At 42.0% G+C, this 25,361-nt stretch overlaps 1 protein-coding gene across 1 annotated transcript in view; it reads left to right on the forward strand.

The window, feature by feature from the left end:
* The window catches only part of LOC125453255 (interleukin-1 receptor type 1-like), a 49,170-nt gene extending 27,482 nt beyond the window's left edge, over positions 1 to 21,688 (forward strand). Inside the window, exons 9-11 of the mRNA XM_048532577.2 lie at positions 2,909 to 3,052; positions 7,904 to 8,071; positions 21,333 to 21,688. Coding sequence (XP_048388534.2) covers positions 2,909 to 3,052; positions 7,904 to 8,071; positions 21,333 to 21,688 — 668 coding nt within the window. The remainder of the gene's footprint in view (positions 1 to 2,908; positions 3,053 to 7,903; positions 8,072 to 21,332) is intronic.
* The last annotated feature ends 3,673 nt before the right edge of the window (positions 21,689 to 25,361 follow it).

Here is a 25,361-nt window from a genome sequence, read left to right on the forward strand (position 1 = left end):
AAAAATTTATTTTGTCCAAAACATTCAAGCAAAGAGCTACCAATTTTGTATTTTTGCCACTTTTCCCCCTTTGACCATATTTAATGCTATTTCATTCTATGTTTGTACCCTCCAATGAGAATCTACTTTTGATTTAAAACAATTCAACGACCCTGCTTCTCAGAGCTCTGTAATTTCTCAGCATTTAGATAAAATGCTTCATTTTTAATTTTTTCTGGGAAATGGACAAAAAGTCGACAATTTTTCACATTATACGCCATTTACCACAATCTGTTGATATCTTTTGCAGTCTTTTTAAGTCCTCTTCAAATTTACTTTCTGAACTGTCTTTGTGTTGTCAGCAAATTTAGCAACTGGACATCACTTCATCTAAGCCATTCATACAAATTGTAAAGAGTTGAGGCCCTGGCACTGATCCCTGTAACACACTATTCAATACATCTTGCTAATCTATACATTATACTTTATATATTTAAGTCTAGTCACTGTTTCCCATTAGTTTGCCAATCTTCTATCCATACCATTATGTTACATGCTACACCATGAGCTTTTATTTTTGCAATAATTTTTGACGTAATTTACTAGTTCACTTCTGCATTCGTATCCTCAGTACCTGCCGTTAAGTTTTAAAATACTACACCTGGAGAGAATGCGGAATCAGTGAGTGAATGCAAACAATGCAAAATGCCTTTTTGGGAATCTAAGTACAATGCATTGTACCTGTTTCCCCTTTATCCACAGCATGTGTTACTTCCACAAAAGATTCTAATCAAGTTGGTTAAACAAAGTTTGGAAGAATATGGTCCAGGAACAGGCAGTTGGGTCTAGTTTAGTTTGGGATTATGTTCAGCATGGACTGTTGGACCAAAGTATCTGTTTTTGTGCCATACAACTTAATGGCTCTATTATATGTCTTTCACAAAATCACATTGACTCTGTCTGATTAGGTAGATTTTTAAAAAAATGTCAGGATATGCCATCTTTAAGATAGCTTCTAGCATCTTCCCTGTGACAAATGTTGAGCTATGTGGCCTATAATTTTCTGCCTGTCCATCTTTTTGAATAAAGGCATGTGTCAATTTTTTGTATTCTGAAACCACCCTTAAACCAATCCATTGACTTATTCCTTGACGTAATTTACCAGTTCGCTTCTGCATTCATATGCTCAGTGCCTGCCTTTATTTAAGTTTTAAAATACTACACTTGGAGAGAATGGGGAATCAGTGAGTGAATGCAAACAAGAAATGAAAGAGTCAGGTGAGTGAATGAATGGAAGTATAAATGGTAAAGAAAGAAAGAGATGGTCGAAAAGGAGAGAGGAAATGAAGGACTTAACAGCTGAACAATTGGTGACAACTAAAATTTATGATTTCTAACTTTATTGCACAGAAAATGACCTAATTTAAGATCCAGTGCTGTCTCTTAGACACATTTCCACTATATTTTGATTTCAGACTGATATAAGGAAAGTTTATTTGAGTTCTCAAGGGTTTTTAAGTTGTACCAAACATTGTTTGGCTTTGTGCTTTTTATGACAATGGGCATAGTGCTGGAGCATACTTCTTCATCTTCAAGTTTTGGAGAACATGGGTAATCAGGTGAAGCATTGCTCCTATAACATTTTCATTAAGACTGATCTCTGGCTGTTACTTATGTCTAAATGAGTCCCAAAAGATATACTAACAGAGATATTCATGTTGCTTCAAAAATGCTATGCGTTTAGCAGGTCTATTAAACATTTATGAGGTGGGTTCCTTCCAAACCATTGTGGGAGATCCTTGTCACATCTCTGGAAACTCTGCACATTCACAACATGAAAGTGACTGGTGCTTTGTTTTCTTTTGTTCAGTAATTTTGAAAATTTTCCTTTGAAAATCATTCAGTTACACATAGCAGACTTCCAATTCTACAGCACAGCAAAATTTCTATTGGTGTGGGGCATCACTGACTGCATTTGTGACTGTATATACATTGCTTTTACATTCAATTCAAAAAAATTACAGAGGAGTCACTGTTTTGGATCCAATGGTATGACCTGTAGCCAAGACTCACAACACCACTTTATCATTCAACAACGGGGTCTCAGAAAATGGTCAGTGATATCTGCACTACTGCCATTGTATCAGTGAAACACAGCTTTGGCATTCTCCACTAATCTGTAGCCCAGTTGATATCATCAAGACTATTGAAGTTAGCTGCTTCTGACAGAAAAAATTACCTTTCAAAAACACTTCAGTCATAGGACAGGCAGGAGATAAACAGCAATCACAGGTCAACAAGAAAATGAAGCATGTCCTAAGAGAGAGAACAGAAAGAACTCCTGAAGATATAAAGAAAAACAATTTGCATTTATTAAGTGCATTGCGGATCTTTAGGAAGTCCCAAACATTTCACACCATATAAATTATTTTCAAAATATTCACTGATGTTATAAAGATAAGCATGTAAGTCAAAGTCATGCACAGTAACTCCCCACAAATAGCACTGATTTAAAAAAAGCCGATTTTTGTGAAGATGATTAAGAGATTAATATTGACTAAGATACCAAAGGAATTTTTCTTCAAACAAATGCCACAGAATCTTTCTCATTTATTTCTCATCTGTTGGAACAGGTTTGCAGGCCTTTGTTAACTACTGAATATAAAGTTGTACTTCTTCAATCCCATATTGCACTTATTCAAAATCAGTTAATAGCTTTAAGTTGGCTTGCTTATGGATTGATAATTGATGGGCAAATAAATCTATATACTTCATTAAACTATTATGCCGCAATAGTCTTTATGTTTGTTATTTTTTTGAGGAGACATTCTCAAAATTTTTTCAATATTCGTTATCAGACTACATCATACAACAAAAACCTATTAATTCAACCTTTCTTACTGTCACAATTCATTAATTCTTTCCCTAGCCACGAATTGGAAACTTCATGTGATAAAGGTCTTTGTTCTGCTGATTTTCATGACTTTGGCCTGTACAGCCATCTGTATGACTTGCAAAGTGGACATTGTCCTTTGGTATCGTGATGTATTTAAATCCCACAAATACATTGATGGTAATTGCTACTTTATTTCATATACTTTGATATATATATAGATTTTAAAATGTATCCAGAAAATTCCAGCTTTTAAGAGAAGTTTTTGTATTAAGAAGTGTATAATTTTACATGCAGTTTAAGAAAAATTATATTCTGCTTCAGCTTCCTGTCATGGATGTATTATATCTCAGTGGGTAGTGACTGTGTCTCTGAGCCAGATGTGTTGGATTCAATTTCCCCAAGACTTGTTATAAAGAGTGCTCATTATGCTGTTCAAGTTGATTGACATTTGATGTGTTGATTCTTCAAAATTTACCCAGTTCCCAAAAAAGGCAGTATGCTTGCATGTGTGTGAGGGAAAATACAATTCATAACAACCCAATTTTATAATTTCTCTCTTCTGAGCACAGACTAATTTCTATCGTTCCATAACAGCAGGCAGATTGTGCTCGGGAGTATGCTCTTTTTATGTGGACACGTTGTTAGCTCAAACTCATTTCCAGGAGAACCAACTTGAAGGAAAGGATTTGCCAGTCCACCTGCATTAGGCACATGTGGTCCACGAGATTTCTAAAATTAAATGCATTAGCTTTGCATAATAATATTTGATGGTTCAGGTTTTCTAAATTAGTCGGTATACAATATCAGTCTGAGTTAAAAAATCAAAGAATTGGAACTCATAATGTTTGTTTATGCATAAGGAGTAGAATCTTTTGCTGGTCTCAGGTCATCTCTGTTATAAAGCAGTACTGAATGATTTAATATTACGTACATCAACTAATATGTAAAATCATCTGGATTTTCGTATTATACATCGTTAGCTGTTATTTCCCATTTGACAATATCACAAACTGGTGTGTAATATCACAGCATCTCTGATGAAGGGTCTAGGCCCGAAACGTCAGCTTTTATGCTCCTGAGATGCTGCTTGGCCTGCTGTGTTCATCCAGCTCCACACTTTGTTATCTTGGATTCTCCAGCATCTGCAGTTCCCATTATCACTGATACAATTTTAACCCCACTGCGAAGCCACTTCCAGGGACGCCTAACCTGAAGAAGTTACCCTCCTCCCTCCGAACGAACCTCAGGGAATCTCTCTCCCTCTCTGATGAAGGGTCTAGACCCGAAACGGCAGTGTTTGTGCTCCTGAGATGCTGCTTGGCCTGCTGTGTTCATCCAGCCTCACATTTTATTATCTTGGATTCTCCAGCATCAGCAGTTCCCATTATCTCTGATCAATAAGGTAGTCAGTCTTCAGCTCTTCAGCTCTTGGTTTCCCCAGTACAGGGGGGGATCACATTCCCATTATCACAGATTAACTAGGCAGTAGGGTGGCAGTGTCCAAAACCAGAGAACATTGGTTAAGATGAGAGGGGTAAGATTTAAAAGGGACCTGAGGGGTAACTTTTTCATACAGAGGGTGGTGCATGTATGGAATGAGCTGCTAGAGGAAGTGTTGGGAGGCTGATACACTGACAACATTTGAAAAGGCATCTGGATGGCTACCTGGATAAGAAGGGTTTACAGGGATATGGGCCAAATCCTGGCAAATGGAATTAAATTAATTTATGACATTTGGTCAGCATGGATGAGTTGGACTGAAGGCTGTACAACTCTATGACCTCAGTGGTTGTAAACTCTGGATTATTCCTGGTGCTACATGCTAGTGAGTTTAGAAATAGGAAAACAGGTCAGATGAATGTGTGGCTCAAGAGCTGGTGCAAAAGAGAGGGCTTTAGAATCCTGGATCACTGGTGCCATGTTTTGGGAAGGTGGGATATGCACAAATGGAATCGTTTGCACCTAAACCCCAATATTCTTGCACATAGGCTTGCCAGTGCTGTTGGGAGGAGTTTAAATTAGTCTGACAGAGGGAGGGGACACAGAATATCGATGAAGCAGAGACACATCATGCTACAGAAACGAAAGCCAGTCACAGTGAGTGCAGCTGCGTGGAGTGTCAAGAGAGTAAGGCAAGGCTGGATGGTCTTTACTTTAATTCTAGGAGTGTAATAGTAAGACTAATGAGTTAATGGTGTGGATTGACATATGGAAGCATGAAATTGTTAAAATATAGATGAGGGAAGGGCTGAGCTGGCAATTCAACACTCTCAACAATCTTTAGGTGAGACAGAAGAGGGTGTAAAAAGTGTGGTGATATAGCACTGTTAATTGGGGAGTTCATTACTGCAATAAGGAGAGACAATATCTTGGAAGGGTCTTCAAACAAGGCTTTATGGGTAGAACTAAGGAATGTTAAGGGTAAAGCTACTTTACTGGGAGTGTATTCCCTAAAGAGTCAGCAGAGATAGACAAGCAATTATCTAGACAGATCAGAGGTGTAAAAGAGTAATAAATGGATAATTATATTAGGGGATTTCAGCTTCCCCACCCAACAGAAGTTAGATTGTCATTGTGTTAAGGATATAGAAGGGGCGGATTTCTTGAAATGTATCCAGGGTAGTTTTTTTGTATCAATACCACAACATGGCACAGTGTAATTTGTTGTGAACAAGGAGAAAGATGACCCGTAAAAGATTGCTTTAGCCTGGGGAAAGGCAGGCTTTATTAGAATAAAGCAAGATCTGGCCACAGGAGACTGGGAACAGCTCCTTGTGGGTATGTCTACTGCAGAGCAATGGTGGGGATAGCATTCTAAAAGGAGCTGAGGACAGTACAGGGCCAAATGCACCCTTTAGCGGGAAATGTAGGAGCAATAAGTTCAGAGAACTTTGGAGTCCAGGACAATTCAAGACTGGATACAGAAGAAGAGTAGGGCTTTTAGCAAGTCCAAAGAGAGCAATGCAGCTGCAGTTGTAGAAGAATACAGGAAATGCAGGAGGGAACTTAAGAAAGCAGTTAGAAGAGCAAAAAGGGGACATAATAAAGGACTTGGAAGCAGGATTAGGGTGAATCCTAAGATATTTTATAAATATGTTAAAGGGAAGAGGTTAACTAGGGAAAGAGTAGGGCCTATCAGGGACCAAGGGTGAAACTTGTATGTGAAGCTGCAGGATATTCAAAGGGTGTTAAATGAATACTTTTCATTGGTCTTCACTCTGGAAAAGGACAATATAGGCACAGATTTCAGGAAAAGGAATTGTGAGGAACTCGCACAATTTGAAATAGGAAATGAGGAGGTACTGGGGCTCTGTCAAGCTTAAAAACAGACAAATCCCTTGGTTCGGATGGGCTGCTGTGGAAGGTGCAGCAGAAAATTGCAGGGGCACTGACACAGATTTTTAATTCTTTTGACATCTGGGACTGGAGGACAGCTAATGTGGTTCTACTCTTTAAGAGTGGTGGTAGAGATGAATCAGGAAATTACAGACCGGTGGTAGGGTGACTATTGGAGAAAATTCTGAAGAAGAGAATTAATACTCAGTTTTAAAGGCATGAGTTAATTAGGGATAGTCAGTATGGCCTTTTCTAACAAATGTGCCAGAATATTTTGAAAATGTGATCAAATTTGTGGTTGATGGGAGTTCAGTTGATGTAATGAATGGCAAAGGATTTTAGCAAAGCTTTTGACAAGGTTTCATATGGGAGACTGATTGAGAAGTTTAAAGCACTTGGAATTGACGGAAACCTGGTGAGATGGATCAGCAACTGGCTTAGTAATAGGACACATAGGGTATTGGCAAAGGGCTGTTTGAGTGACTGGAGACTGATGTCCAGCGCCATCCCACAAGGATCAGGACAGGGGATGAAAATGTTGGGGGAATGTTCAGCAAATTTTCAGATGACACCAAGATTAGTAGAGTGGTTAATAGCGAAGAAAATGGTTGTAGGTCACAGAAGGAAGATATAGATGGGTTGATCAGACTGTCAGACTAGTGTCAGATGGCATTTAACCCTGATACGTGCGAGGTGATGCACTTTGGAAGAAGAAACGAGGTAAGGGAATATTTAATGAATGCCAGGATACTGGGTAACTTAAAGGAACAGTGGGATCTTGGGGTAATTATTCACAGATCCCTGAAGTCAGCAGAGCACTTGAATAGGATAGTTAAGAAGAGATATATGACATTTGCTTTTATTAGTTGTGCAGTAGACTCTAAGAGCAAGGAGGTAATGCTGGAGTTGTGTAGAGCATTGGTAAGGCCACAGCTGGAGTACTGTGTGCAGCTCTGGTTGCCTCGCTACAGAAAGGATGTGATAGCACTAGAGAGGGTACAGAGGAGGTTCACCAGGATGTTGCCTGGGATGGAGAAATTGAGCTATAAGGAGAGACTAGACAGGCTTGGATTGCTTTCAGAGCAAAGAAAGCCAAGGTGGGAACAATATTGAGGTGTATAAGATTATAAAGGGCAAGGACAGGGTGAATAGAGAACAGCTGTTCCCCTTGGTTGAGGGGTCATTCATGAGAGGGCATAGACTTAGGGTAAGAAGATTCAGAGGGATTTGGGAAAAGAACCTTTTCACCAGAAGGTGGTGGGAATCTGGAATGCACTACCTGGAAAGGTAGTAGAGGCTGGAAACCTTTAAAAAATATTTGGATGAGTACTTCAAAAATCATTACATTGCAGGATATGGGACAAAGGTAAGAAATTGGGATTACCACATTTTTAGTACTAGTTATGCCAATGCAGACTGGATTGACCAAAAAGCCTTTTCTGTGTTGTATGAATCTATGAATCACTCTGTTGCTGTTATTTTTATCAGCCAATGGCTAATATGGAATGAGTTTAAGATAAGAAGTATTACTTAGTCTTGAGTGTAAAACTCAGACTGGTGCATTGGAGCATTGCACGATTATAATTTCAAACTATATCTTTTGAAAAATAAGTGTGCCATATTTATTCAATACAAGCAAATTATTTATTATCAATTAATATCATTAATATATATTTTTCTTCGACCATACAGATGGTAAGATATTTGATGCATATGTCATCTATCCAAGATGTGAGGATAAAGGTTCTCTCGATAACTGTGATGCAAACCACTTTGCTCTTCACACTTTGCCTCAGGCTCTTGAAGAAAAGTATGGCTACAAACTGTTCATTTCTGGCAGGGATGATCTTCCTGGTCAGGGTAAGATAAAGCAATGTAATCCCTTCCATTGCATATTGTAAATGCTCATTGCAGAATAAAAATTACTGGCTAGTACTTTCTTTAAAAAAATCTTGATTTTAATTTTATTTCTATGTCATTGACTGAAAATACAGATGAAAAATCAAACTTTGGTCTAATATATTTTACAGTAGCCATATCATACCAGAGGTTTATACAATCATGGGAGGCATAGATAAGGTGAATAGCTAAGGTCTTTTTCCAGGCTGTGGCAAACTAAAAGGTATAAGCTTAAGGTGAGAGGGGAAAGGTTGAAAAAGGCCCTAAGCGGCAACTTTTTCACGCAGAGTGTGGTGTGTGTGTGGAATGAGCTGCCAGGGAAGTGGTAGAGGTGGGTACAATTACAATGTTTGGACGGAAACATGGACAAGAAAGCTTTAGAGGGATATGGATAAAACACAGGCAAATGGCACCGTTTCAGCTTATGAAACCTGTTCAGCATGGATGGGTTGGACCTAAAGGCCTGTTTCTGTACTGTATGACTCAGTGACAGATTGAATTACAGGATGCTGGCAATTATTTCAAATTATCTCCCTTAAGATTAATGTCACATCTGTTCCATTTTATTCAATTGTTAAATATTTCCAAATTATATATTAGCATCCATTAAATAAAAAGTTATGAAATGGGTTTATTCTTTCTAACTACCTTTTCATTTGGAGGTTGTCAGTGTAGCTGACATAGCAGGGGCAACATTCTTTGAGCGTGGCTTATGCCAATAATACTTTGAGCTGATGTTAGGTACTACAACAAAGCTTCAGGATATTTCAGCACTTCATGCTGTGTATTGTGAACACTGAGGAAGCAAGATAGGTTTCTCAGTGCTAGCAGCTTATTACTAATATCATGACACCGTGGGTCATCAATCTTAGCCTTAATCCTATCTTCCCTGTACTGTATCCAACCTGACTATCTGTCTCATTCTCCTCATCCAGAATTGGATGCTGTACAATCATCAATATGTATTTTGAGAAAAATAGTGAATTGTTGGAGCTTCTTCTGACTTTGATTTTACTGTTTTGACTTTATAGTACAACATCCAATTGCCATTGTTAATAGACATCTACTCTGCATTGAAAGGAGCATTGAGCATTGTGCCTAATAAGGCAATTAGATCTACATAAACTTATTCTTAACTATTTCTTCACCATTATGGCAGAGTTATGTTTCCATTAGATTTGCAATATTTCACACTTGTTCACACAAAATTTCATCAGAAGTTGTTTGATCAGTTCACATATTTGTCAGTATCATGTTGAGTCCTTAAATTCTACAACACAATGTAATTTTTTGTCATCTACAAACGTAGCTGATTTCTATTAAATTTCAGAATCCAAATCACTGATGCATGTTAGAAACCATAACTATCAGTTCTGAGCTGGGTCACACCACTTAGGACTTTCCTTAATAATGACATCTCCCTTCAGGTTTCGTACTTCTATGTTTAAGTGATCATGAGACCTAGGAAGGAGAAGGCACATAGCCTCCACTTGATGTAACCGTACATTGCAGGTTGGGAAAACGAGTAGTATTCCTAATTTGTTTAAACTGACCCTGGAAAATAAAAAGAAAAGACAATATGAATCTGATAGGTTCAAAATCTGGCTGGAGGGCGTTGCTTATCTCTGTCACAACCTTTCTGATAAATTGTCATTTCTACACCTTGATATTTCCAGATGATATTTTCATCTGTTTATATATTGATAACATGTCAGTTGTATCATTTTGAACAGTTAGGGTGAACATATACTTGCTTTGCCCGCTTCCTCTCCCTATTGTCTCCTAGCACAGGGAGACTTGGAGGCACTTGTACAAGAAATTCAAGGAGCTAGCTGACAGAATAGCAAGCCTTTCTTTTTCAAAGGAATTAGACTTCAAAAACGAAGAAGTTTTGCACAATTATATAGGTCCTTGATGAGACCACACTTGGAGTTGTCTGTGAAGTTTTGGTCATTATCTGAGAGAAAATATACTTAATTTGGAGACAGTATCACAAAGCCTTCCCAGATTGCTTGTAGGAATGTCAGGGTCATCTTCTGATTTGAGGTTGTGTAAATTGGGTCTGAATTTTCTGGAGTTTGGAAGAATGGAATGTGATTTCCTTTAAAGATGATTCTGAAGGGACTGGTCAGGGTGGGTACCCTGGTCTCCCCTGACTGGGAGTCTAGACCAGAAAGGTGTAGCATAGGATAACAAATGAAATATTGAATTAGGACTGGGATGATCAGAGGGTTCTGCATCTTTAGAACTGTCTGCTCCAGAAGGTTGAGAATGCTCTTGCAATGAACATATTCCAGGCCGAGATTGATGGAGTTTTGATCTCCTAAGGCATTATGTGGTCAGGGGAACAGGAATATGGAGTTGAGTTAGAAAGAAGACAGTTCTGATTGCATTGAATGATGGAGCAGGTTCAAGAATCTTCAAGAAATACTTCTGATCCTACTTTTTGAGTTCTTATGGCCTCACAAACTTGCAACTACAGATGTGTGCTCAAGAAGATACCTATAATTTCTATGTAAACTAGAGACATTAATGGTGCAGGAGAGCCGGAGGAGAGATTGCAAGATCCCACGTGCTTAGAGACCCCAAGACATAACTTGGCCCAGAGGGATACATTATGTGATTCAATTTCATGACCATTTTCTTGACTTCTAATTGATCAATTGTTTTTTTCTATTTTAAAGGCATCTATACGGTCACCTTTCTGCCTTTTCTAACGAGGGAGACTCAACTTGATTTCCTGACAGATCTAGCCAATCAGTTTGTGTTATCATTCTTTTGAAGTGTATTTACATTTTCCACAATACAAGTTCACAACAGGGGGCCAGTGAAAGGCGAATGAGAGACTGGCAGCATTAATAGGTATGTGAGTGCCAGCTGACATTCTGGTTGAATGTCAGGTACTGGTATTGGATGCGTTATTAGATTGTGTTGTATTGTGCAATAAAGCAGAGTAGTGGCAGGACTGGTATACTGTCTGTCTCAGAGATACAACAATATATACATAGAGGATATACAGCCAAGACACTTAGGTGTCCATAAAACACTTTCCACAGCTTGCAAGCTATCCAAAATATTATTCCAAATTACTGAATAGTAAGAAATATAACAAATTAGTTATGTTTACATGATTCATACCCTATAGTAAGCAACTGTTAAAACTGCCTTTCCATACAAGCTATCTTTTTGGTATCTGAGATCAATACTTGTTGTCAATCTCATCCATTTCTTAACTTACCATTTTAACAAAAAATAAGACTATTACAACAATCACATGAGAAACAATTCTGATCCATGGATGGACCTGAGAGTTCGGTCTCCAATTCTAAATTCTACTGCAGAAACTTGGACCCTGCAAGTCCCTATCTTCCTCTTCTGCGTGAGTTTTAATTGCCCTCTTGTGGATCGTCCATTTATGGATAAGTTCCTTTGCTTCAAAGATGATCTTCACCCAGTCTACAATGAAGTATGAAAGAAGTGGAAGTTCCATAGCTACAAATCGGCTTAAATTTCCAGCTGTATCATTTGGGTGGATGGATAGGATTATGCACAGATTCCCATTGGATTCTGGTTAAAACAGAATTCGGTGGCTAATGGTTAAGTCAGGAAAAATATTGCTGATTGCCACATTCTGTTCATCTGAGGCACACCATCTCCCTCCTTTTCGGTATCCTGAGGCTACCGTGGCAACATGATAGGTGTCTCCTACTAAGGCATACTTAAGAAAAATTTGGTTATTCACAAACAGTATAGACAATGAGCAGTTCTCATCGGAGGCCAATCCAAATTGGGTTAGCACTTTCTTGATCATTTCTTCCAGATATGCCCAGTTATTTTACCCTTGATGGCATTAGGACACATCCACCCTCTATTTAGGTCCCTCTAGAGCTATAGCATGGATTGTTGGGTTACTTAATGATATCAAAGCTCCTTCAGGGTACTTACACACATTATGAGTGCACAGTAGGGAGTGTGTTACATTGTTCCCATATTTGGGCATATGAAGCATCGCACCAATGTAAAGCTGACCCTTGTTGTCATCACAGGTACTCAAGACCTGGTTGGTGACAATGAGGCTTCTCGGGTGACATTGGGGCATCTCCTCTTTCATCCACCCATGTCCCCAGTTACACATCTGATACCCAGTCTGGTACTCTATGAGCATCTAATTGCAACATATTTGTGCTAACCAGCTAATATATGTTGATCAGATGTTGCTTTATTACTGCATGCTACCTCCTAAGGATCCTATGTATAATCTGGTTGGTAATATCTTGAAGGGGTCTCAACACTTTGATGGTGGTCAAAGCTAGCTGTGTTGCTTATCGACCTATCCTACTTACTTTTTCTTGATCTCAATATTCCTGACCTACTATTATCCTCATCTTTTCTGGGAGGGAACTTAACTGAGCCTATAATTCTGCTATGTCAAGGGTCGCTACACCTAACGCAGAGCCTGCTCCTGCTAACTCTATCAACCCTTTCTTCCTCTTTTTTCTTTCCAATGTGAATTCACTATGACTAAATTGTCTTCGGGAAAGATGGTCAAAGAACTACGGGGTTGTTCTGTGCCATACAGTGCCATCCTGCTGCAATAGAACAACCCCGTAGTTGGACATACGGAAGCTCCATCAGCCATCAGGTTAAATACTACCTGTTAGTGTCTATATCCTGGTACTAGAGTAACTAACTCTTCTGCTTCATATCTACTCCCCATCTATCTCCCTGAGATTTGCTACACACTGGCTTTGAGGCAGTTCCAGGGATTGCGATCCCCATATTGCTCAGGTTGCCCTGGTGCCACGATGCCTAGTCTGGGTTCCAAAACTGGTCCCACTTTAAGTTTCCTAACTTTAGGCCATCAGATTCTTCCAACATTATGTGTAAATGATAATTATCCTGTTCCCCTTCCAAATGGTTTTAGCTGTTTAATATGATACCAGACGCTCTTGTTAGATGCTGTTAGTACCTTGTATACTGATGGGCTTGCTTTGTCTATCACTTTGTATGGTTCTGCAAGCCTAAGGACCAGGAAGGATTTTTTGTGATGTACAGATATCATTACCCATTGCCCCACCTGCAGCCCCATTGGCTTTGTCTTGGAATCAAAGTGGGCCTTACTTTGTTGTTTCTTCCTTTCCACAGTATTTGACACCACATAATTTGCTTCTTTTACACTCTCAACCAGCTGTTGTGTTCACTTATCTTTCATTATTCCATCTACTTCTGGGCTTGGATAGGTCTAATCCCAGCAGTAGCTCCAGGCCACACGTATCTCAACCTGTCATCAAACTATAATGGGTACATCATGTAGAGGAAGCTACAGTGCTTCTTATTATCATCAGGATATAAGGAAGCTCCATCAGCCAAGTGGTCTAGTGCTGCTGTACCAGATTGGCCAACAAATTCTTCAAAGTGTAATTCATCCTTTTAACTATCCCACTTGATTGGGGCCTATATGATAAAGGAAACCTTTGTTTCATTCCTAGCAGTTTCATGACATTCTGCATCATCTGGGCTGCAAAACGTGTCCCTTGGTTTGATTCAATACTCTTTGGTAAATCCCAAAGAGTAAACGCCTTTTCAACCGGGGTCTTTGCCATGAGATAGCAGGAACTGTAGATGCTGGAGTCAGAGTAAATACAGTGTGGACCTGGAGGAACACAGCACGTCAGGCAGCATCAGAGGAGCAGGAGAGTCAACATTTCAGGTCTAGACCCTTCATCAGGAATGGAGAGGGGGCAGGGAGTTGGGAAATAAATAGCGGAAAGAAGGGTGGGTCTGGGATGGCAATAGGTGGATGCAGGTGGAGGGTAGTGGAGATTGGTCAGTGGGAAGGGTGGGGTGGATGGGGGGGGTAACTGCATCTTTTGTATTTCCTGCACGTCTGCCCTCAAACCCCCTCCCCTCAACAAAAATAAAGACAGAGTCCCCCTGGTCCTCACATACCACCCACCAATCTCTACATCCAGCACATCATCCCCTGCCACTTCCACCACCTGCAATCCAACCTCACCACCAAAGAGGTATTTCCCTCTTTCCCACCACTCCTATCTGCCTTTCATAGGGACCAATCTCTCTGCATCTCCCTCATCCATTCCACACTCCCCACTATTCCCACCACAGCCGACATCTTTCCCTGCGACTGCAGGAGGTGCTACACCTGCCACTACACTACCCCCCCCACCCTCACCTCCATCCGAGGCACAAGACAAACTTTCCAAATGTGACAGCGGTTCACCTGCACATCCTCCAACTTGGTCTATTGTATCCGTTGCTCTCAAAGCAGCCTCCTCTACATCAGTGAGACCAAGCGCAGACTCAGTGACCGAGTAGCAGAGAACCTGTGCTCTGTACAGTAAATCAACAACACCTTCTGGTTGCTAACCTTTTTAACTCCCTCCCCCACTCCCTTGGTGACATGTCCATCCTGAGGCTTCTTCAGTGCCACAGTGACATCACCTGTAAACTGGAGGAGCAACACCTCATAGTTGGCCTCAGGAGCTGACAGTCCAATAGCCTAAATACAGAATTCCCCAGTTTTAAAATCTCACCACCCCCTAGCCTCATCCCACCTCCAACCCTCCCTCTCATCCCCACCTCTTTGGCCTGACACTACCTGTCCATCATCTTCCCCATCTATCCATCTCACTGCTGTGCTCCTCCAGCCCCACACTGTATTGACAGGATCTTCACCATGATTTTAGAAGTATTGGTTCGAATGGGAAACACCTCTTCCAATTTGGCGAAAGTATCTACTATCACCAGGATATACCTGTATCCTCCTATAATTGGAGATCACAGAACAACAAAGTCAATTTGTATATTTTTCCAGGGGCCTCTCTACTGGCCTAGTGTACTTACAGCCTCTGTTCTTCACATTTCTGTTATTTTGGGCAAATATCAAACAGTTTTTCACATAACGTTCTGCATCCTCTTTCATTCTTGGCCACCACATACCTCATTCGATCTCTCCAAGATGTTTTCCAATCCCTGGTGCCCATATATGTCATGGTACCAATAAACCATCAGATTCCTTTCTCTCTCTGGTGCTACAAATATCCCTTCACATAGTACCACATCCGCTTTTACATGTAAGCCTTTTTGTTCCTTACATTCCTCTGACGCCCTCCCTCCAGTACTCATTGTAATTCTTTATCCTTTCTTTGTTCTCCTGCTACGTTGATTGGAGCAACTTTTTTCTCCTTCTGCCCTCCCACTTCCTCGATCTGCAGTTGCCATTCTTCTCCAGCTATTGACCCTTGTTCGGCTAATTCATCTGCCTTTTTATTTCCCTCTGGTGATAACTTAGAATGAGCTTTTACTTTTATCACTCAGTGTCACTCAGCAATGGGGCAGATGGTAGGACCTTCCCATCTGCTGACACAAAGCCTGTCTCTTCCCACAAGGTATTCTGTCAGACTGTTACATCCAATCCGAATAGATAATTGACCCTGGTGGGAGTTTATCTGGGTATCCCACCATATATGCCACTGCTGGCAACTCAGCTGCTTGAGGACACATGGTCTTTGGCAATTTGAGGGCTATACCATCTACTTTCCGTCCTGTTCATCTTCCACCTAGATGCCACAACCACAAAGAGGCATCAACAGAAGTTTTTAGGGATGATTTGGCATTCCTTTGCTGTTCTCCTATTTTTGTCTCTTGTCTTGAGTAATCCCTGTATTCACATTACCAGTATTCCCTCCTTTTTGTTTTGATATAAATGCTCCCTTGGATCATTTGCTATCATTACCTGACACTCATGGGGTGTCCCAAGATAATAAAATGTGAGGCTGGATGAACACAGCAGGCCAAGCAGCATCTCAGGAGCACAAAAGCTGACGTTTCGGGCCTAGACCCTTCATCAGAGAGGGGGATGGGGAGAGGCAACTGGAATAAATAGGGAGAGAGGGGGAGGCGGACCGAAGATGGAGAGTAAAGAAGATAGGTGGAGAGAGTATAGGTGGGGAGGTAGGGAGGGGATAGGTCAGTCCAGGGAAGACGGACAGGTCAAGGAGGTGGGATGAGGTTAGTAGGTAGCTGGGGGTGCGGCTTGGGGTGGGAGGAAGGGATGGGTGAGAGGAAGAACCGGTTAGGGAGGCAGAGACAGGTTGGACTGGTTTTGGGATGCAGTGGGTGGGGGGGGGAAGAGCTGGGCTGGTTGTGTGGTGCAGTGGGGGGAGGGGACGAACTGGGCTGGTTTAGGGATGCAGTAGGTCCCCTTCCCCTACTGCATCCCTAAACCAGCCCAGTTCGTCCCCTCCCCCCACTGCACCACACAACCAGCCCAGCTCTTCCCCCCCACCCACTGCATCCCAAAACCAGTCCAACCTGTCTCTGCCTCCCTAACCGGTTCTTCCTCTCACCCATCCCTTCCACCCACCCCAAGCCGCACCCCCATCTACCTACTAACCTCATCCCACCTCCTTGACCTGTCCGTCTTCCCTGGACTGACCTATCCCCTCCCTACCTCCCCACCTATACTCTCTCCACCTATCTTCTTTACTCTCCATCTTCGGTCCGCCTCCCCCTCTCTCCCTATTTATTCCAGTTCCCTCTCCCCATCCCCCTCTCTGATGAAGGGTCTAGGCCCGAAACGTCAGCTTTTGTGCTCCTGAGATGCTGCTTGGCCTGCTGTGTTCATTCAGCCTCACATTTTATTATCTTGGAATTCTCCAGCATCTGCAGTTCCCATTAACTCATGGGGTGTCCCCTTGTAAATTAAGTTATCCGCTAACATGGTAGTGCTTTTATCCCTTCTCCTTTATGCTTCTCCATTGTAATAACAGCATTCATTGAGCAATTCTGTTTTGGCTCATCCTGCCCTCATTAATATGTCAATCCAGCAGCATCTGAATGGGTGTATAAAAAAACCAAAAGAACTGCGGATGGCGTAAATCAGGAACAAAAACAAAGTTGCTGGAAAAGCGCAGCAGGTCTGGCAGCATCTGTGAACGGAAAAATGGAGTTAATGTTGCAGGTCCATGAAGGGTCAACGGACTTGAAACAATAACTGAATTTTTTCCTTCGCAGTTGATGCCAGACCTGCTGAAGTTTTCCAGCAACTTTGTTTCTGAATGGGTGTATGTTCAGGTTGTCTGTTTCTATTTTCAAATTGTCGCTATTTACAATAGATGTGTTGAGGATGGTGCGGGATCCTCCTGTGTCCAAAAGGAAGGTGATAGGGCAGTCTCCTACTCAACTGTTCACTAAGAGTTTCCCTGTGCCATCCCATTTTGCATTATATATCTATATTGGAGAGGTCTGAGACTGTCATTGGGGACTGGAGCACAACCCAATTGTTGCCTCAATTGGTTGAACATTATTCTGTAACATGGACTGAGGTTCCTCTAGGGGCAAGGCCTCGACCTGCATCTGATTCGTCCTGCTCCTTCAGGGGTTCTGGGCAATCTCTGGCATAGTGCCCTTCTTCATCACAATTGAGGCACTTCCATGAGCCCCTGGGGATACTACTGCACCCTACAGCAAAGGGTGGGGCTCCTCATCCAGGCCAATGTCCCTTTTTCAACCATTTCTTATCCAAAATGGCGGCAGAGTCGAGCTCCTGAGTCGGATCTCCTCCGATCCGACCTTCTTTTCTTGCTTCTTACCCTTCTTTTTTCAGTTTTCCTCTCTACTTACCTCCTGGAGGGAGCTTGAGTTGTGGAGGCAGTGGTTGGGTGCCCCAAGCAGGGATTTCACCAGTTGGCTATGAGGTGGTTGGTGTTCCCAGGCTCTGGTATTTGGCAGCATCATGGGCTTGTTGGGGGCTTGGACTGGCACCATAGTGGGATTCTGGTGGCGTGTAGCAAAGCAGCTGGTGAACTCAGATGGCAGCCAGTGGTGAGACGGCATTGCAGAGGTACGGGCATCAAGAGATCCACGTGGGGAGAGCCAACTTGGAGCGACTGCAGGCCCATGGCTAATGAAGGAATTTTTAATTTATTTCTTATTTACTACTTTACATTGGCAAGAACTATAATGCTGAACTTTTTTATTTTTCTACTCTTCACCTCAGATTTTGTACCTAGGTACCGTGTTCCTTGGTGCCATGAATGATGACATTGCAGGCCTTTCACTGTAGTCTTGTACTTGAGTACATGTGACAATAAAACCTAATTGTAGTTCTAATTTGAGTGGGTGGTGGTGGTCCACTTTGGACTAGGCTCTTTCCTTCATCGTTCCAAGCTGCTCCTTGACCTCTAAGAGGTGCCATTTGTCCTCCTTGTGTCTCGTGTCCTCTCATGTCCTTCTCCCAAGCTCTGACCACTTTCGTCAACAGCCACACCTCAGTGTGTGTGTTTTTGGAGAGGTCAGCCATGTCACAGCCAAATTTTGCCGGACTAGCCCTGGGCTATATACACCTTGGAACAGTAACCACAGCCTTGTGGCAGATGCAGTTGGGTGCTTCCCCTTCCTCTGTCTACACTTTTTCAGGCTTTCCACTGGGTCCCCTCTATTAGTTCCAATGGCTGTCAGTACAACCCCCTTTAAATAATCTATTGCGCCCTCTCCCGCATTTTGTTGCTCAAGCAAAGTTGAATGTAGAGTGGGATGGAGACACATCTGTATTAATGTTTTCTTCATCTCATTATCTAACCAGTGTATTGTGCACTGCTAGTGGATAGCTCCTGGGGGTCATCTCCAGGCTGATAATCCCTTATACACTTGGCTATATCTCTTGGCTGTTGAACATCATAAGGGGTGGCATATGTGATTTTGGGTTTAAGGGCGTTGCTCTCCTGGCACTGCTGGCTGTTTTCTCCTTGTGATCTGGGGTGGCCATAGGGGTAGTGGACCTTTCTCATGCTCCTCCCTCCCCATTCCCCTGGGTCCTCCTCTCCATAACTGGCCGATTCATTGTCTAGTCCTCCCTAGTAGATGTCACCACCTTTGTCCCATCCTTCCTCAGAGAGTGGGGTCACAAAAGTGTGTATTATTCCTCTTTGTGTTGATAGAGAAGTTGCAGACTCAGATATTAGCATAAGGAGGGATAATCTGTGTCTTAGTTTCCTCTTCACTTTTGTCTTTCTCCCTCATCAATTTCTCACACTGCGCCTGATACTGGATCATACGCATGAGGTCAGCATCTCTCTGGCTTTGTCAATTCCTGACCTTCTCAGGCAGTTTCTTTATCCCTTCCCCAAGCTCGGCTATCTCTGTTCACATCTTCAGCTCTCGCTTCTGGCTTCCTGCCCAGTCTTTCAACATACAGCCTACTGCTACAGCTTTCTGCACTTCCTTAAAATTCCTTCTTACTGTACTATTTTTTGCCATAGTCCATGTGCTCCCATTCCCACACAGGTCCTATCCAGTATACTCTAAGTGCTTTGGCCATTTCTCAACCTATTGGAATACTATTGGAGAAATCCTCTCCAGTCAGAGTGCCCTGGACCCACTATCCTCTGTTGGTGCTAATTTCATTAGTGTGTCTGCTGTTCTTTTTACTTACACCTACATATTCCAGCAGGATGTTGGGAAAGTCAAAGGTTACTCGGTCTGGCGTCAGAATAACTTAAAGCTACTCCTTATCAATGCCCACCCAGGTATGCCAGGTTTTGTTGCCTGTCTCCGAGAGGCAGCTGTATATAAATAGACAAAGGTACACTGGAGACACTTAGAGCTCCACAAAACTCAATTAATTTATCATGTACTTAAATGAATAACACACATTTTTAACCAATAAAGATAACTCAATCACTGTCGTTCACTACCCTGAGTTCTGTAGCTAATCCCAAATGTTATTATTCAGGAATGTTGGTAGCCGGTTAGGCTGGAACTCTTCTGACACAGTGTACCCCCAGCAGAGTCATTTTTTGAAGTTCTGCTGAAAATCAAGGATTTTATTGGATCCTTTACATGCGGGTCTCTTTGCCAAGTCTCTCTGCCTTATTTGGAATTACCTGTTCATGGGCCCAATCCCGAATGTTTCATCCTTATTTGGTGGAGACAGCAGTTACTGATTTCCTGAAATCTTAGCTCTTCGCTGATCTGAACAGCACAGTGTAACTCCACTCATGCAACGTCCATTGTAAAGCCTCGTATCAGTTCCTGTTATCTTCAGCCTTACCATACATAGATGCATTAATTCACATTGACCACTTTGCAAAATTACTGGACTTATTTTCACATTGCAGTCATGTTCTTGGTTTCAGAATCTGTTTGTTAATTTCCCTGGTTGACTGCTCTTGCTCTCCACTCAGGGCATTAGTTCTCAAGGGTCTTCTTTCCTATTATCTGTTAGTTACAGAACCCATGGTGGTGAAAGACAGTGCTTGAGCTATCTCTACTGGTTAAAAGCATCCCTCCTCCTGTCCACAGCAACCATTAAGAGCTTGAGAGCTGTATTCCATGTCCTTGGAGCTTCCTTCCTGTCCCAGTGTTCCATTTTCCTTGTATGGAATTACAGCAAAAATATTTAGCAGATGACTCCAGCAATTTAGTGCAACTTCCCTTTAAGAGGCCCAGTTTGACCTTAAAAACAGAAGGCTGGCAGTACCACGTAAGATAAACAAACACTGTTTCATCCCAAGGAGGCAGCCAGCAGCATGACAGACACTCAGCAATACATGACAAACATGGAATTGAGACAACTGCACTGTTTGATAGTAGCAGCTGAATTTGCCATTGTGGTACAAAAAGATATGTTGGGTCCCTGTGTATTTAAATGCCTATGTTAAATGAATACTTAGAAGTCAAGACTTTTCTTTTGGGGATTAGGCATGGATGATTGTAACTAGCTATAAGCTATGCTATCTCTTCTGAATTTTGGACAAAGAAGCATACAGAAACAAGCCGTAATGTGTGTGGCATGGTAGCTTGGTGGTTAGCACTGCTGCCTCACAGCTCTAGGGACCCAGGTTTGATCTCACCCTCAGGCAGCCTTCCTTATAGAGTTGGCACATTTTCCCCATGTCTGCGTGTGTTTCCTCCAGATGCTTCGCCTTCCTCTCTCAGTCCAAAGATGTTCAGGCTAGGTGGATTAACCATGGGAAATGCAGGGTTATGGAGATAGGGTGGATCTGGATAGGATGTTCTTCAGATGGTCAGTGTTGTCTTGATGGGCCAGGTGGTCTAATTCTACACTCTAGGGGATCTTTGATTACTGGAACCAATTTTTTCCCTCATGGTTCTTTGATGCCTGTCTATAACTCTTTGCAGAACTAATATTAACAAGAAAACATCTATAATAGGTTTTATGCCTGCTTTAAATTTACAGCTGAGGTTGAAGCTATTGAAGCAAACATAAGGATCAGCAGAAGGTTGATAATCATTTTGGCTCAAAAGCCTTCAGTTAATAACCAAGCATACTGTGGATTTGAACAGCAAGTTGGATTATATAATGCTTTAATGCAGAATGAAATAAAAGTCATCCTAATTCAGTTGGAGAAAGACGATTGCTTGAATCGCTTCCCAGAATCCATAAGACACATCATTCAAAAAAATGGGACTATTAAATGGGAACCAGACAGAAGAGGCAAACCAGAGAGATCTTATTCAAGATTTTGGAAACAAGTGAGATATAAAATGCCATTGAAAAGCAAGTCTTCAACGTCCACTGTGTACAATTCATAAATAAAATTCAAGTTGAGTGACACACAATTACTGGAAAATGAACAGAACTGAATCTCTTTTGTACTGTCCTCATTGACCTAACGTACTTCTGCTGTGCTGGAAAAGGGATACTGATGTGGCATATATAGCATTTCCAAATGACAAGACAACATTAAAGTTGAGTTTAACGTTTTTCTTGCTTTTGAAATAGAAGTTGATGTAACATTTTAGTGCCTGTTAAAGTATTTTTTTAAAATGAGTTTTATTCAGACATTTATTACTGTAAAATATGTAAAGGTATGGTTTTGTTATGAGAACCCCTAGCAAGAAAATTATCTCATCAGAAGCAAATATTGGACTCTCATTTGCAGACAGCTCATTATTATGCAATCTAAGAAAATTACCAAACACAAAATTTTGGGCTATATACATAGATATAATGTCCTACAAAATTTTAGCAATGATTAGTGCCTAGTGTGTGTTATTCAAAAATTAATCATGTATGTATCGGCTTTTTATCCTTTAAGTCTGTTCCCTTGGTGTACTCATAGTTTCTCATTGATGAATTAAAGTTATGTGAAATAAATCATAGCATGTGGTGACTAATTTTGGAGAAGGTGCTGTTCAAGTGTCTTTCTCTGCAATGTCTCCCTGCTTCAGATGCCAGTTGACCGGTTTGGCTTGCGGTTTCTGATTGACAAACAGATTCAAGTCAATTTTGTGAGTCTGCGGCAGGACTGTAGTAAGTACAAATAAAAGCTAAATACTGCAGATACTGGAGATCCTAAATAAAAACAAAACTTTCTGGAGAAACACAGCTGGCCTGGCAGCATCTGTGGAGAAAAATAAAATTAATGTTGAGTTTAAAATCTTCTTTGGAACTGAACAACAGATTCCTACTATTCTGACAAAATGTCATTTGGACTTGAAACATTAGTTCTGTTTCTTTTTTCACAGATAATGCCAGACCTGCTGAATTTCTCCAGCATTTTCTGTTTTTACGTACTTAGGAAAAATATTGCTTGAGTTTCAGAGGTGGGGTATTGTCAGAAGTAGGCATTGAACAATTTAAAGTACAAATGTAAAGTAGACAATCGCAAAAATGTGACAATTTACATTGCTTTAAATGCTTTGAGAAGAGGAAATTTTGCCAGAGGGCTTGAGGCTGATAGATTTTTCACAGCTCCAGAAAAAGAAAGAGCTATTACAGACCAGTTTATCTTACTTCAATTGTTGGTAAACTGGTAAATCTCTCAACTGTCCAGAGAGGAACCTTGCATGAGATCACTGCACTCTGGAGATACCAGAGCCACAAACTATAAAACTTTGCACCTGTGGTTTCTCACCTTTAGTACACCCTTGTAAAACTTACCACAAGGGTTTATAACATGAAAGAATTCCAAAGCATTTGCAGACTTATGAAGAAATCAGGCTAGTTAGCATGAATTTCTAAATTACAGATGGTACTAGAACAACTGTTTGAAGTTCTGTAGTGAAATAGCTGGAAAATGAAAGGGCAAATTGTGGATGTGATTTATGTGTTTAGGTAAAAAGCACATAGTAATATACTACTAACAAGATTCTAGCAACGATAATGGCATAAGGAATTAAGGAACCCATCTCCATCTCGAAGAAACTTGACAATGCAAATTCCCAACTTGAAAACCCCACAGGGTGCTTGGTGGTTTCAGCTTGCCCTGGTCTTCATCCAACTCTATTTTCCTGATAGTACTACCTTGTATGCTTCATGGACACCTTCACCTCCAGCTTTCATCAAAACAAGTCAGCAATAGCAAACCACCAGCCTCACAACATCAACAGGCCTACGCTTGTCCCAACTTACACACACCTCAGACCTTCAGGGCTTTAAATTAGAGCTCAGGGACACTTATGCTCCACATGCCTCTGCCAGGCCACATACCACTCAGAGATATTGCCATATTTCACTATCTAAACTGAATGCAGCTTATTCCTCTTAGCTTCATTCCTTAGTGCTCATTCACTGTCTGCTTCCTTGGAGTTGCTTGCCCCTCTGGCCAGCATAACTTATTGATGCAAAGGCAGATTGCCATGGCTCAGAACACTGAGCAGTCAAGGGGGTGTTGTGTTGCTATGTCAATGTCACAGCTACAGCATCTGTCTGCTGCTTACGCAGTGTCTACGCATCGACCAAATAGCCATGTTTGAAAGTCAAAGGAGAGCAGTCCTTGGTGCGGCCAAGGCAGACTGCAGTCGGTCAGGAGTTCACTAGTGTACAGGGGGCCATGGTCAGACAGGTGCTTCATCTTATGAGAGTCTGGGGCCCATGCCCTTGCAGCGTGTGGATCACCTATGGCCAATACTGCCAGTCAAGTGCAATCTGGGTATTACAGGCACATATATTTGAGTGTTGTGGAGATATCTATGTTCAGTTGGGGCTGACCTGCCACGTCAGTCATAGATGAGCCATGGTCAGCCCAAGGGATTTGTGCAATAATGGTTGGGGTGGGGGTGCAGTGTTTATCAGGGAACAGCCTTTGCAGTCCTGCGGAAAGCGAGAAACTCAAGTCTGGCAGAGATAAAAGGAACTGCAGATGAATCCGAGATAACAAGGTGTGGAGCTGGATGAACACAGCAGGCCAAGCAGCATCTTAGGAGCAGGAAAGCTGAAGCTTCAGGTCTAGACCCTTCATCAGAAATGGGGGAGAGGGAGAGGGTTCTGAAATAAATAGGGAGAGAGGGGGAGGCGGGTCGAGAATGGATAGAGGAGAAGATAGGTAGAGAGGAGACAGACAAGTTAAAGAGGCAGGAATGGAGCCTGTAGAGGTGAGTGTAGGTGGGGAGGTAGGGAGGAGATAGGTCAGTCCAGGGAGGACGACAAGTCAAAGTGGCGGGATGAGGTTAGCAGGTAGGAAATGGGGGTGCAGCTTGAGGAGGGAGGATAGGTGAGAGGAAGAACAGGTTAGGGAGGCAGGGATGAGCTGGGCTGATTTTGGGATGTGGTCGGGGGAGGGGAGATTTTGAAGCTTGTGAAATCCACATTGATACCATTGGGCTGCAGGGCTCCCAAGTGGAATATGAGTTGCTGTTGCTGCAGCCTTCGGGTGGCATCGTTGTGGCAATGCAGGAGGCCCAGGATGGACATGTCATCTGAGGAATGGGAGGGAGAGTTGAAATGGTTTGCGACTGGGAGGTGCAGTTGTTTGTCGCGAACCGAGCGTAGGTGTTCCGCAAAGCAGTCCCCAAGCCTCCGCTTCGTTTCCCTGAAATAGAGAAGGCCACAAAGGGTACAGCAGATGCAGTATACCACATTAGCAGATGTCCAGGTGAACATCTGCTTGATGTGGAAAGTCTGATATGGACAGTATAACTGTGGCTGAAAGAACTTTTGATGAGGACTCATCTACTGAGGTGGTATGGGCTGAGGTCAGAAACAGGAGAGGAGAGGCAACACTGCTGGGTGTTTTTTATAGGCCTGCACAAAGTTCCAGGGATGTGGAGGAGAGGATCGGCAAAACTATTCTGGGCAGGAGTGAAAGGAACAGGATGGTCATTATGGGAGACTTTAACTTCCCTAACATTGACTGGAAATGCTATAACGTCAGATGGATCAGTTTTTGTCCAATGTGTGCAGGACGGTTTCCTGACACAGTATGTCGAAGGGCCGACAAGAGGGGAGGCCACACTGGGTCTGGTACTTGGTAATGAACCAGGC

This window comes from Stegostoma tigrinum, chromosome 6, assembly GCF_030684315.1.
Source record: "Stegostoma tigrinum isolate sSteTig4 chromosome 6, sSteTig4.hap1, whole genome shotgun sequence".
Classification (NCBI taxonomy): Eukaryota; Metazoa; Chordata; class Chondrichthyes; order Orectolobiformes; family Stegostomatidae; genus Stegostoma; species Stegostoma tigrinum.